Below are 14,823 nucleotides of genomic sequence, written 5' to 3'. Positions count from 1 at the left end.
GTCATCAAGCTTTTGATTAGGACTTTTTTCGTGTATTCGCTCGAGAATTATTGAGCGTGCTACCTTAATCTGAGAATCATTGGGAAAGTCCCTACAAAAACGTTGAAACAGGTGTATTTTTAATCACCAATTGAGACCTCCTGATGATTTTCCTTTAAAAAAATTATGGTCATCTGTTAAACTTCTTACGGTAACAAAATCAGAGAAATCGTACCAGCTGACTTTCTTAAGCTCGTCATAAATCAGAGCGCTAGCATATTCAATGTATGCCATAATTAACCATGCATCTATTAATACATAAATATATTTGAACGCCACTTCCACACTTTAACCCTTTATTGAATTTTGTTCTACACAGTCGTGAATACTTTTGGGAACTGGAATCATTTAAGACCGCATCTTCTTCTTTCCAAAGCGAAGCTAGCCACGTGAACGACACATTTTGGGTTTAATCTCCGCGTACTTTTGACGATATTTGTTCCTCACAAAGCAATTGACAGCTTCAGTATTACACTTGCACAGTTCTTTACGACAGCGATCATAACTTCGGTATTTGAAAGACGCTGAAAGAATAAAAAAGTATTGACGATGATAGCAATAACGATGCTTATTATGATGACGATGACATAACTAACAACGAAATATTCAATGTAGAATTGAAAACTTTTTCAAATTACATCCTCGGGCCTTTAACCTTATCAACTTGCAATGGAAGCCGCAATCAACGCCTTTGTAATAAGTTCGTCATAAGAGTCTCACTTTTGACATTTGACCATTTTACAAAAACGTTTCTGCTGAAGCCTGATAGTGAATTCATTATTATCATCATATATTTGAAAGATTTCTGCGTAAAAAATTTAGGTAAAAAGTCTCTTTCTCTACCAAGTCAATAGAGCCGGTTGGTTATCTAATTAGCCATCCTAGGTGGGAGTTTTGAACTTACCGCATTTGAAATTTTTTTTTCCTCCACTCTTGGTCAATCCTGCTAAGTAAGGTATGTCAAATGGTGCTCCAATTTTTTTGAACGGGCAATACTTAGACTTCGTAAGTTTACCGAGGCAGATATTGCGGATGCGGCAACAACTGGAAAACAAAATAGATGGTTTCATGTCTTTCTACTGAGTGCTACAAAACCAAAACCGTGTCATGCATATTTGTTTGGGTAAACAGTTTCGAGAATTTGTTGAATGTGGATCTCGAAACGACGAAGCTTACCATAGAGTCTCTATGGCTCATTGAAAGAGCGTCAGCTATCGGACCCGGAGCCGAGTCTGACATGCGATTTTTCGTGTGGACTTAGAATATTTGTCCCACGCCCGTGGCAAAACGAAATAACATCTTTCTCTATTTCCCTACCGAGCTAAAGGATCGCTCGGTAGGGAAGTTCTATCCATACAATAAGTTCTATATAAGTTGTATAACGTTCTATTCTCACAATAAAAGATACCACCAAGGGCCAACGGTGAATCATGTGACATAGGTAAACATTGATAGCCTGGTGATTGTTTGAGTGAACGGCACGTATTGTCAGAACAATTGCAGGGGGAAGTAAAGCCAGACTATTGTAATCCTAGATTAATCACGAACCTCAACTCAATATTATTCCATGAAAACCAAGTCCAAATATGCAAATAGAGTTTCAAACTGACCATAATCAAACGGAATGAATCATATTTTTTCATACCGCGGAGATTTCGACTGGCCAACCTCAACGTTTCATGGTCGTTGATAACCCAATAGCCCTTGCTATAGGGCGAACGAGCTAACGGATAGATTAAAAAGCAACATATACGTTTGACAAAGAGAAGAAAAAGCAAACCAAAGTAATACAACAACATTGCATTATTCATTTACTTATCTACTTTGCCCATGACGCGCAATCTTCTATATCGAGGACGTTTTCCACCTCTAGGACCTTTTCGAAGTCTACGTCTACAATGACAGCCATAATCTTTGTAGTCAGAGGGATGTCTGCCAGTGCCCAGGAAAATCATCAACTCGTAGGATACAAAACCCCTTCTGAACCTCGTTTTCCCTTTATCTTCTGTTTTGAAAAACAATTTATTTTATTGTTGTCACACATCTAGATACACACTGTTCCTTTCCATGAAGTTCTCTGTGTGGGGAGATAAGGCTTATTCTTATTTTTGCAATTGTTTTGAGGAGAAAATTATGGGAAAATTTCCACATGACTTGGTATTATATTTTATCGAGTAGAAAAAAAGTGAAGAAAGTAAATACAAACATTATGTGTGTCACTTACTTGTGCAACTTACTCTGATGACTGGAAAAACCAGTTCGCACCAAGTCTGGCATTATGAAAAAGGATTCCTTCATAATTTTACAGCGCAATAAAGAGCTTAATGACTCTGCGGCAAATGAGCGAAATTGAAACGATCTTAACTGACTTTTAGCTCATAGTGTGTCATTTGTTTGTGATCTCAAAATCCTAGTTCCTCTCAGCCTCGAGGTATTCTTTGTTTGTCTTTTGTTTTTCGAAAAAACAAAAAGATTTTTCAAAGGAGGAAATGGGGGGAGGGGGGTAGGTTGGGTAAAGATATAAGATTGCCAGTGGATATCTTGTTTTTAATCTAAAGCAATCTGCCCTTCTCCAAAGTGGAGGACGAAATCAACAATTTATTAAGAGGGCAATACACGGGAAACTATATTATTCCACCTAGTGTGGAAAAAAAATCAGCATTCTGGTTGAAAATCTGTGCGATGACCGCATAAAGAACCCTTATGTAGCTAATAGCGATGAATAATTTAATGACATGTATATGTATGGACTTGGTTATTGGTTAGTGATACTTTTAAGTGTGAAAGCAATTCATTTCGATCAGAATTGTAATATCCTCACCTAAAACATCTGACGTTTCTTCCACTTCCTCACCGGACTCAGCTTCTAAGACGTTGGTTTCGTTTTCATACTGATCAAGATCTTTAAAAAGAGAATTCACAGTTATAGTAACAGTTACAGTAGAATTGGGGATCCCTCGGAGGAATGCTTACAAAGTACGAACATAGACGTAAAGAGTGAATTATGCCGGGTTTATAACGTACCATATACTCAACGAATGCCCCGAGAAATGGTGCCACACGGGAAAAAAATTCCCAAATATTAATCATTTCATTGATGGCCATTGGTTATGAGGAAACGAAGGGGATGCTTTGAACGCCGAAAACAATAAGAACAATTTTATTTGGCTAACATAAATCAAATTTTGTGTTTAAAATGCAATTTAACTAAATGGTCAGTTGCGCAAGTTTTTTGCGCAGGTTTTTGATCAATTAGGACGCTCGTAGTATCTCTACTCTTTTTCAAGAAAATAGCATTTACCTGTTAAACAAAGAGAGTGTTGTTTCATCAACGTATGACTGAATAGCGAAATTGCCGGGAAATTGTTTTCACCACACACTTATCTTGTGTTATCCTCTTAAAGGAGCTATTTGTTTTGACGAAGTAGTTTTGTTGTACACTGATAGCTGAGAATGTTGACAGTTAAATTTCCCTCATGTGATGAAGTTCTTGTAGTTTCTTGGCCAAACATTCCGCCAAAATTATCAATCTATGGCTCAAATAGCATACTTTTTGGTATATTTTGCTAAATGGAAGCTAAAAGTGCCGAAGACAATAATCATTGCAATGTGTTTTGTCGGAAATTGGTACCGGTCGGAAACTAAAAAAAAAGTTTAATAAATGTTTTAACTAATGAAACTCCATGAGCAGCCGAATTAGTGAGACTTAAGAGAGGATGTCAGCATCCATGGAACAAATTTGAAATATTGTGGCAAGTCGCCCAAAATTCGTTTTCTCTTCTACTTTCATATTTTGTAGCCCAATATGTTCTAATAATTGTGGTGTAGTTTTTTTTGCGAAAATATATTTTAGTTTTCGAGAAATGACCTTTTTCGTTCGACCGCTCAAATATGCAAATTTTCACCGTGAATATTGCCCGAGTTGTGTGACCTCATGTAACGAATGTACTAGACCTACGGTATTTCTGCGAACACAATCCTTTGTTTTATCATCTAAACTTAATCCTCTGTCGTTATTGAAGCTGCCAAAGAAATATTTACTTTTTGGTGAATATTTTTGTCCGATATACTTTTCCTATGTCGAAAAGTAGCATCAAAACAAAGACAGTTTTAACAATGACCGATATGACACAATCTACTGAGCTTCAAGCTTTTATAAGACCAAAGGATGGTTATAAAGTTACTGTAAAAATTTCCTTGTGTATTTGTGTTGTTCTTTCTTGAGACGAACTCAAAGTCCGGTAAAATTTACTTGATAGCGACTATGAAATGTACATGGTGCGCCTACTTGTCGCCACCGTTAATTGGCATAAATCACTACAATTTGTACAAAAGTCTAACATAACACTCTTATCTTGTTTATTTATGACTTTATATTTCTCGAAAACCAAAATATATTTTTACAAAAAAACTACACCGCAATTATAAGAACATATTGGGCTACAAAATATAAAAGTAGGAGGGAAAACAAATTTGGGCGACTTGCCGCTGTTTGTTTGATGCATGCTGACATTAGCTCCTAAAATGCTTACGGCTTATGAACGAGCAATGATGTTGGAAGTAACGTCCTCAGCTAATAAGCTGAATAAGTAATTATAAATTTCAGCAAAGGTCTTTGTTATTATGCTGAGAAGTACAATATAGAGGGAATGAAGGGGAATAAAGAAAGCTGTAACCTTATGTAACTTTACCTGTATCTAGTTGGTTTTCATCAATCAAAACCGGCTCTGTGTCTTCATCTGCGTCTTCACTGTCTTCCTCAGCGCTTCCAACTGCTGTTTGGTCTGGATTTATCTCTACATACCGAGAAAAGTAAACCAGTAATCAGAAATACATCAAGGCAGGTGGTTTCTTGTGGGAATAGCTAGTAATTAAATTGAATTTGGATTTAAAACAACATGACATGTTTCCTAATCGAGAGATATCGTCATTACCAACGTAAACCTTGCTGTCAGCTTAGTTGGAAGCAAGGGTAACAAAGGAAAGTGTAAAGTACTATACATTCCGACAGGGTAACAGAAATGGCACCTTACCTTCGAGATCGAGGCCAGATTCACCAAAGGCACTTTTCACATGGACGGCTCCGAAGAGCAAGAGTATCACGAAAAATAACTTGATTGTCATTGTAACCCTGCAATGCGATTGGCTTTATATTAGTTTAAAGTCAATTTGAAGAACAAACAGTATTTTTATCTAATCACCTAACATGAGAACAGACTGACTGAAAGACTATTGACTTCCTTTGAAAAGCTGACACGTTCCTTTACACACACGATATACTACGAGCACTTTTGCTAGACAATAACTTATTGATAGAGAAAACATTTATGGTCAAATCTTAGAAGCAAGTAATCTTTTGTGATTCCCTTTCTTGGTTTCTGAAAGATAGCCCTCATTCCTGGCCCAAGGTTTACCTAGCACACTAACCACTGATAAACCAAATGAGGAATTATTCTTGGCTGTATTAATTTTCATTGATCTTGTCGTACACAATTAAGCCTGGGCTGTACCAGTGTTTGTCAGGCGGACACGTTAATCTACAGTGTATATCATGACACTTTTGCGACTTGCTTCGGTCTAGATGCTCTCGCTCGTTAGTGCTTAACGATCTTTATCGTATGAAAATAAAAACGGACAAAAACCGAAATGTTTTCTACATGATACGTTCGAATTTAATAGTATTTAATCAGTTCAATTAGAACTATAAATTCAAAGAAATTAACACTCACCCCAAAATGTGTCAATCTTTGTATTGATTTCGACTTCTTGAGATGGTAGCTGTAAATATATAACTCAAACGTTGAAATATGAATTATATGGACTATATGCAATCGCGCTGATGCCAAAGGCGAAAATTATCACTTACCTCTTAGGAGAATCTGTTTGAATGAGAAACTGTGTCAAATATCCTGAATAAAATAATAAATTCTTGACCTCGTCCCGTAACCTTTGGTAATAACCTATTAGACAGGTTGTAAAAAAAGCTGTATTCTTATTTGCCCATAAACAGCTACCTGGTATCCGCATTAATCGGCCACACGTTAATGTCAGAACATCATGATCGCAAACAAGCGAAGAAAGCGATATCGACTTGTGGAAAAAAGAACAAAGAGACATGATTGCACTGATTCAAGGAGCGTCACATCGTTCTAAGTTAAAGATTGGTAAGCAGTGACATTTGCTGAAGCTTACAAAGAAAAGACGTGGGAAACGTATAGAATACTTCTCCTCGTAGTTCACAAACAATCTAAGAAAGTCATTAACAAACCAAAGGGATGATAAGTAAAACTCCACCCTAATTAAATTAACTTAAGGTTTGATCACAGGAGTGACTTGATGGAACTAGAGCCAGGGCGTGGCAAACTTAATGAAATTTTGTTTGTTTAAGATTGAAATACAACCTTCTGGCTTGCAATAAATATAGAATAACTTTTAAATGTCTTTAAACAATTCAGTCGACGAAAGCTAGTTATATTGTCACGTAAATGTCTCCCATTCATCTAAGCTGAAGTTGGTCAAGTCAGGAATCAGTGAAAGGATATTACCATTCCTGATAAGGTTTAATGTGAAACAAAACTTCGTCTACTGACATGCAGACAGAAACTTATCCAAGCTGAAAAATGTGTACAGACAAGTTCCTTCCCGTGTCATTTATTTATTCCTTACACAGGTGTTTGTCATCGTTCGATAATGATAACAACAGAAAACATAATTTTCAAGAGATTTTGATATTCATAATCGGGCTGATGTTTATCATCTTTACCTTAATATACACTCTTTTGGTTGATTGATATATCCAAAACAGAAATATGGAACACTCATTTCTAAATAATTGATGACAGGTGCCATGCGTTTAGTCTATGCGTTTCAACCTTACTTTACGGGTTATCACATTTCTTGCATATGCCATCATGGTTACTAGCCACTGAATTGTAATTTGCTTCTGCAAATATCTGGTAGAAGACAAATAGCGAATTGCACAACAGAGTTTGGTTATGTGAAAACCGGTTTTGCCTTCACAAATAAACGGACGGACGGGGACAACTCTTAAAAACTCCTTCTGGGTAAAGGCTTTCCTTGGGGGGCACTCGCTGGCTGCGGGAAGGACCGGAATCTATTACGGCTGCTGACTATCCTTGAGAGAATAGGGACCTTAAGCAAACCACGACGGCGACGGCAACGAGGACATGAAAAAACAAAAGATCTAATTGGCAGAACAATAGCTCAGCACGTGCGTTTTAAAACTTTGTACATTTCCTAGCTGTCCTATGCAAAACAACAACGTGAAATCACCACAACTTGCGTCCTCTGCGAACCGAAACCGCGACGACAAATCATTTTAATTTCCATTTGGAACTCAAGGCTTCTCTTATACGTTATGCTGAAGTAGAAGTGTGGCGCCGTATGAGACGGTAAACACATGCAGCCATTTTTTAAATTTAATTAAAGGCAGAAATTCATTTTTTTAATCGAAGTCTTCCTAGGCGTTGCCATCGTGACTGCTTAAGGTCCCTAATGACTAACAACAACAGGGTTGGCTCCAACGTAGATTTATTCTGCAAGCTCTACTACAATTTTGACCAGAACGGACCTGGCCAGGGCTGGTTCGACCCTCCTCTTCTCTTCTTCTCTCTCTTTTTTTTTTTTTTTTTTTTAAGCTTTAGAAAACAGTTCTATTTAAACCTAACGTACATGGATAAGGTAATGCCACGAATAATCTAAAGAGTCATTTAATCTACTACACTATTGGCTAAGCAGGAATTTCGCCTTTTACAACATTAATTACTTTCAAAGAGTTCCGGTGGATGACAACTACGCAAAAGGACATGACAGGTGGCTGTTACAGTTTAACACTAATAACAACTGTTTACGGGTGACTGAAGGAGAACTGGTAGCGTTTACACTTTGCTGAACTAAGCTTTCTACGTTGAATATTATATTTTTTAAGCGCAAGCATGAAAGAACTCGATAACTAAAAAATCCTATCGTTAAAGTTATCCGACAAATAATTGATCACAAAAGGTTTACTCTTAAGGTCAAATATGGCCATTTACGTCTTCAGTAAGAGTTGAAACAAACATAGACTGGGATTTCCTAACCTTCACTATAGTTTTAAATTAAGCTTTTCATTTGAACAAAGTGCTATTTACAACCCATGTATTCCTCTCCTATGTATCTTCTTGATCATAGTTTACATCTATTTCTAAAGGTTATTCTGTGACTTTATAAGAATCGAACAGCAGTGAAGACCCATTTAACGAACTTAAGGGAGGAAAAAGATTGCAATGAATCCAATTTTAAAAGTTGTTTTTATTAATCTTTACGACTGCAAAGAAAAATTTTTTTTTCAACCTGCTGAAAAATTTCGTTTCAGTTCTTCCGTGGCGAGAGTCAAGGTGATTGTCCTCATTCTATTGGGCACCATTACCTTGCAAAATGCTCAGGCAGAATCTGGGTCCAGCTTCGAAGGTAAAATGTTTGGCCGCAAAGATATATTTAACATCCAGTATTCGTGTGCAAGTTAATTCCCTTCCTTTAACTGATACGTTTAAAAATTAAAAAAAAGACGGTTGGAAGATGATTTTCAGCCTCGAGGACTTCGATCCCTATGCTTTGAATTAAAAAAAGTTTCTGAAAATTTTTTTTCCAGAGGGGAACATCTTTGGAAGCGTCGAGGCCAATTCCCAAATAACGGATGAAAATGAAGAAGACTCACTAGAAGCTCTGGGTGCGTAAGTAAGGCTTTGATCAACCTGGTTATTGTTTCTACTCTATCTTGCTTTTTTTTCTCAATAGACGTATTTGTGACCTTAATCAATAATTTTTAAGAGCATCAAATTATTGTGCTTGAGTGATGGAAGGCCAAAGCGTTTCTCATAAAAAGTTAGTCTGCTAAATCTTTAAAAAACAGGTCGATGAGTAATTTTGAGATCAAAAGACCTATTCAAAACCTTGCAAGAAAGATTGACCGGAGAAAGAAATTATATTTCATGCGAAAAGGTCCGTTTTATGACAGATTTATTTCAGGAAAATGTGATTTAAATGACAATGAAACAAATTGCTAATAAATAACAAAATCGAGCAATTGTAAATTGACTGGTATGCCACAACAAAATATTTTATTTAACGTAAAAGCAGTTGAAGACCTTTAAAAGTGTGTAATTTCTCATCAATTGATTGCAGTAGTGGGTTTCAGGATGTTAAAAAACTCATACATCAGCAATTCTTTTTTTCTCTACAGAAAATGATATAAGCAGATCGATCTTAAGAGACATAATTTCTTTCGAGATGATGCTATATCGAGTCACTGGTATAAATCCAGTTGTGTTCAGCAACTATGGCTGTTCTTATGGAGGAAAAGGAAAAGGAAAACCTGTTGATCGAATTGATGGGTAAAGACCTGTTCAGGTGATGTTAGTGAGAGGATAAAAGTATAAAAGAGGTAAGTTTTTAAAGAAATTGTGGTGTTGCGCTAATGGGGGAGTATAACAAGGTAATTTAGTATTATCAACTGAGATGGGAATGTAAATTGGCACCGTTAAGAGTTTAAGAGGTGACGTTTCGAGCGATGGCTCTTCGTCAGAGCGAAACTTCTAGATAATAAATGAATAATCTTGATGATAAAAGGATCTACAAATAGACGATCAGTTGAACGGCTCTACGTTAAGGAAGATATTATGTTAACCGAAAGATCATCTCATGGCATTGGTTTCCAGGTGTTGCGAGCGACGAAACGATTGCTACTGTAGACTCCAAAAGGCCCAGTACCGCCCTTTCAAAAAGGAAGTATTTCCTATGCCGTATGTAACGCGTATTCCCCCAGATGGGACTTAAAATCATTTAGATGTGGTAAGTTTAAAATTTATCAGTGCTTTTTTTAGTATTATCACTTAAAGAGGTTATAAAAATTATAAATTTTAAATACATGTTTGAATAAGAAAAAGAACGAACGACCAAACTTACGAATGAAGATATGAATAAATACATGTAGATGATTAATTCAATAGCGAGTAAATAAAGGTGCAATTAACAAATAATGATGGCTAGTTGTCGTTTCAGGTTTTTTTCTTTGGAGTTTTCAATGCTTTTATACTTCAGTTATACAATATTCCTGCCTGAGGAATTGATTTCTGAGCTTAACAGTTGTTAGATTCCATGAGACCCTCATTTATGAAAAGCATGATTTTAATCTGTCTTTGCCATCTACTTCCAGTCAAAAAATATCCCTTGAGATCTTATCGCAGATGTCGCCTTAAACTTTGTCTGTGTAACACAACGGTCACGAATTGTATTTAAAGGCTCAAGAGGAGAGGCTCCTCTAGAGAAATATATTTGAATTACGACTAATAAAATATTTGATAGAAGAAAAAATATAAATTTCCTATAATTTTCTCTTGCTGTTAATTCTAGAGAACTATATGTGTTCATGTAATCTTGGAGGAATTTAATGTTATGTTAAGTAATTTAAGTTTTATACAATCCTTCTATTTTCTGCTGCCTGTCTACTGTTGTTATTCACTGTTTTTACGGGATTAAGTACCGCCCCATCCTTAAGTTATTAAAAGTCATGGAAAGATACATCGTAGAACAAGCCAGTGCAAACAGCGAGTCCAATTTCCCCATAAAAAGTGGAACACTATAGAACCCTATTTCTATATACTATTCTAGCCATGTTGACTAATTTGTCATATGAACCAAAATGTTTACCTGCCTGCTGGTGCAATTTAGTGGAAGTCATGTTTTTATTCAAAACTGATAGTGGTTCATAATCAGAGCAGTATGCGAATAAAAACTTTATATTTTGCGTTATATTGTCTAACCGAAAGCAAATTTGAAGCACCTGTACGGGTACGAAGTACTCTAACCACGAAGATCAGTCAGATCTGCCCAGTGCTTTGTCACAGCTTGGTTTTTCACAACTCGGACGGGTCATTCTATTAAACTATCGTACTTTTCTGTACTTAGATATTCGTGTTGTGGGAGGAAGTATTATCTTTTGTCTCACGGTAATCATATATTATATATATGGGTATTTTTGCTGGTAGTGATACAAGACAAAATAGGGCAATCTGTATACGTGGTTAGATGTTTCCATAACTCTCTTTGTGTATTCGTCTTACGCAGAGTTTGGTATCCACGTAAAAACATTTGCATTAATTACATTAATTTGATCAGTATATGGCATCCTCTTTGATTGCATTAATTGTTTTATGACCTCAGCAAAAGTTATGATTCGATACTGACCGAGGCATTTTATTGGTAGTCTCTCAGGACCTTATTCTCACTATTTCTGAAATTTCAACTCAACGCTGAAACCGTTCTTGAGATTTTTGAAGACGTGTATGTTTCCTCTTCCAGGAGGAGATGAATTCACACGCTTTACTTCAACACGCGGTTGATAGCCAGCCGGAGATCCATGCACTTTGAACGCTTCATCAGAGAGTTTCACGTTCACATCTACTGATAAGTTGACCTCAACCTCGATATCACCACTTTCAAGTTCATAGAATTCCTCCTTGTTGATGTCACCAGATGTTTTCGGCGTCTTCCCGACGTGAAGGGTAGCTGATGCTTAAAAAGAGGGTTGTTGGATTGTCTTCGACCATGATTCGACACTGTTTGGTCTTTTTGGTGACTAAACCATCTCTAGGGAGTTCTGCTGTGGGCTGAAAGATAACATAGCCGTATAGTGGTCTCGTGGCTGCGTTAGTTTTGGGAGACATTCCAAATGTTTCCACGTGTGCTTTCTCGTCCTGCTGAAGAACCATATACAGCTTAAAATTTCCTTCCCTGTCCTGACGATTCCAGAGAGCGCTGGCAGTGCTTGTTTAAAGAGTCTATTTTCACCAACACAGCGTACTCGTACTTGGCATTCGTGGAATTGTGCTCTAGCCAGGCTGCTGCATAGATACCGCTGGAGCAGACAGCAGCTACAGTTTGCGAATTTTGAATCTGGACATGTAACTTAAGATCAGATGCACTTGATCCTGGAATGTAATAACTGTTGCCTTTGGTGTCGACTAAAATAGTATACCCATCTTTCGCGTTTTTAGAAAGGGGGTTTACAGCTTCGAATAGATCTGAGCTGTCTTTGGTCATGCCGTCCATTTTAATGGAAAATTTAGATGCATCTCTAACTAGTTTGTCTTGAAACAGTGTCGTTCGCGCCTTGGTTGCTGTTCCGCCATTATCTATTTTAATGTTGCTTCCAAGACAGACTAAAACGTTTTTGAAAAAGAAGACAGACTTCTTAAAGTGAAGTTTAACTTTTGGATACAGATGATCCTCGTAAAAGAATTGATATTCTGTTTGGTGGAAGTCCATGCCGAAAACTCCGCTGGATAACGGCTCTGGTCCTTTATAGGAAACCCCACCGGCATAGGAAGGTGGCCTAATCTGCCATAAAGTCAAAGTCATCGTCGTCGCTCCAGGAACTTTTGTCCAGTCCCATCCGTTTTCTATATCGTGAGCTTTTAGCGCCTCTTAACTATTCGCTATCAACATTGAACCATGGCTTTGATAGGTACCAAAGGCATTTTCTGGTGTTTTCTTCTTTGTGGAGCCCTCAAAGTCCAAGACACAAACCTATCGAAACCTTTCACTGTGACAGCCCAGTCCTTACGACGATGTATTGAGAGAGCAGCAAAGTTCTTGGACCAGTGACCTTCAGGAGAGGGTTCATAGGTTGAGGCTTTCGACTTGAGTTGTAATGGAGGATGAATTATATCGAAAGTATTATTTGAGATTTCTTTGGAATTCTATTTGAAAGTTCTTCTGAATAAGAAACACACTTCATGTTGTCGATAAAAATTGTTTTTCAGTCTAACCAGTGTTGAATTTTGCAACAATACTCATGTGACAGACACAAAAATGAATGATATAGAGAATAATACATGGGCGCTCGTATATATGGAATTTCTCTTGATATCATACGAGTGAGATGTCGAGTTGAACACGAGAGAAGAAATTTCAGATCTACAAGCAATCATCGATTTTTTCCAGGGCTGGAAATCCTTGTATGACAACGTAGCTTATATGATAAATTCTTTTTACAACCCTATTGCTTCAGGTGCCTGTATCGAAAACTCATTCTTTATACGTAGGTCATTTAAATTAGTAAGTTTACCGCACTCATTATCTTCAGGCATCCAAGACTGTTCATGTACGATTTACCCCTCTTAACCCGTCCATCTTCTAGGTACTTTTTCACGTTTTTGTCCATTGCTTCATACAAACGCAGAAACATGCCTTCTTCTCTGGTGTTTGGAATACTTATTCCTTACGGTGGAGTCAATACCAGTGACTGGGGTGAATAGGAGACACTGATGCATACATACGCTAGAAGGATACTTATCAGAGCCTCCTTTGAAAAGTCTGGAAAAGACTTAAGGGCATTCCAACGTTTCTTCATCTCTCCCATGAAATCATAAGTGGTTTGTGTCTCATCAGCAAATCAGTTATGTAAGCAACTTTCAATGTGAGCAAGGTGAGAAGTCTTTGAAGAATCGACAGAGGTCGGAAGAGCAGATGGTGTCTGCTGACTCCAGCGATAAGTCTACTGCCAAAAGTTACTGGAATCGTACTTTGAATCAAATTTCGTGATAGTTGGAACAATCTTATCGCGAGATTGTTTGGACATTTTTGCCACAAAGCCAAGTAAATCTATGTAAGTGGTATCTTCATGTTTTAGAACGAAGTGCATCCCTGTGATTTTTGTAGAACCTTTGAGGCTCTTTTCCTTTTCTTTGCATTCATCGAATGACATCCATATTCCTCTCCAGCCTGAAAATCCCAGATTGATTTCAAAAGATCCTATCCGCGTAACCTTTTTCTTCCTTTTTTTTCTGCCAGCCTTACTTCCATCTTGCTTCCACTAGAAGGAGTATCCTTGTAGATCCACATTTTAACACCTCCTCCTCTGAGTTTCTTTCCCTTGATGTGAGCCGATTTTGGAAGCTTGTACCTTAACTTAGATTCTCCATCAGCACTCGTTTCCCATTTTAGTGATGTTGTCCCGTGTTTGGCCACTGATGTCGAGAAAGAAATCTTGCCTTTTTATTCGGCGGCGTAACGAGGCAGCTTTGCTGGGCTAAGTCCTCGAAATCTAGCATGTCGCCACAATTGTCTCCTGATAGTAGCATAACAAATGTGGATCATTTTTTGGAAATAAAACATTGTACAAGGTTAAAAAAGTTTAGGAAGAATATCACCTAATTTTCTTCTTGACAATAGATTTAGATTTACACATGCCTGATGAGATTGATGGGACTTTCTATTTGTTTTAGTGTTTTAATTAGTCGAAATACGTGTTCGCTTTAGGAATTTCTATTTGTTATAGTGTTTTAATCAATAGCAACAAATGTTCACTTTAGAGAGTTTCCTTAACAAAGACTGAAAGACCCATGATTCTACGCCATTTACTTGTGCGAAGATAATGAACGTGTCAATTGCAATCCATACCCAAACAAATCACATTCTTTGGCTTAAGTATGTTACAATAGACATTGTTGTAGACCTAGACTTTCACTCCACAAAACGAGCACTCTGATTGGTTGATTCTTGTTCACGTGCCTCTGATTAAATTCAAATGTATCCCGACCGGGATACAATCGCGCAGTTGTTGCCCGCGCGCTGAATACAACAGCATTTTATTGCCATATAATTGTTTACGGGAAGGTCTAAATATATAACAAAGCACTTAATGTATAGTTCCTCGGAAAACTAGTTAGTTCTGTTTTCCCTCGAGTCCTGATGTTTCCCTTGACTTCGTCTCGTGAAACATCA

The 14,823-nt window shown here is 37.3% G+C and overlaps 1 protein-coding gene and 1 pseudogene across 1 annotated transcript; both read right to left on the bottom strand.

Moving 5' to 3' along the window:
• Window positions 1–318: 318 nt before the first annotated feature.
• LOC131774433 (phospholipase A2, membrane associated) lies at window positions 319–5,945 on the bottom strand. The gene is made up of 8 exons (XM_059090447.2): window positions 5,906–5,945; window positions 5,769–5,817; window positions 5,073–5,170; window positions 4,731–4,835; window positions 2,861–2,941; window positions 1,855–2,044; window positions 944–1,083; window positions 319–563 (listed from the first exon to the last, which is right to left on the bottom strand). Exons 3-8 carry the CDS (start codon window positions 5,161–5,163, stop codon window positions 421–423), a joined length of 750 nt encoding a protein of 249 aa, XP_058946430.2. The 5' UTR covers window positions 5,164–5,170; window positions 5,769–5,817; window positions 5,906–5,945; the 3' UTR covers window positions 319–420.
• Window positions 5,946–11,814: 5,869 nt separating this feature from the next.
• LOC131774405 (chondroitin sulfate ABC endolyase-like) lies at window positions 11,815–13,450 on the bottom strand (annotated as a pseudogene).
• Window positions 13,451–14,823: the final 1,373 nt, after the last annotated feature.

The sequence above is a fragment of the Pocillopora verrucosa genome, chromosome 1 (assembly GCF_036669915.1).
Source record: "Pocillopora verrucosa isolate sample1 chromosome 1, ASM3666991v2, whole genome shotgun sequence".
Classification (NCBI taxonomy): Eukaryota; Metazoa; Cnidaria; class Anthozoa; order Scleractinia; family Pocilloporidae; genus Pocillopora; species Pocillopora verrucosa.
Note: the sequence above shows the minus strand (reverse complement) of the source record. Positions and strands in the feature narration are given on the sequence as shown.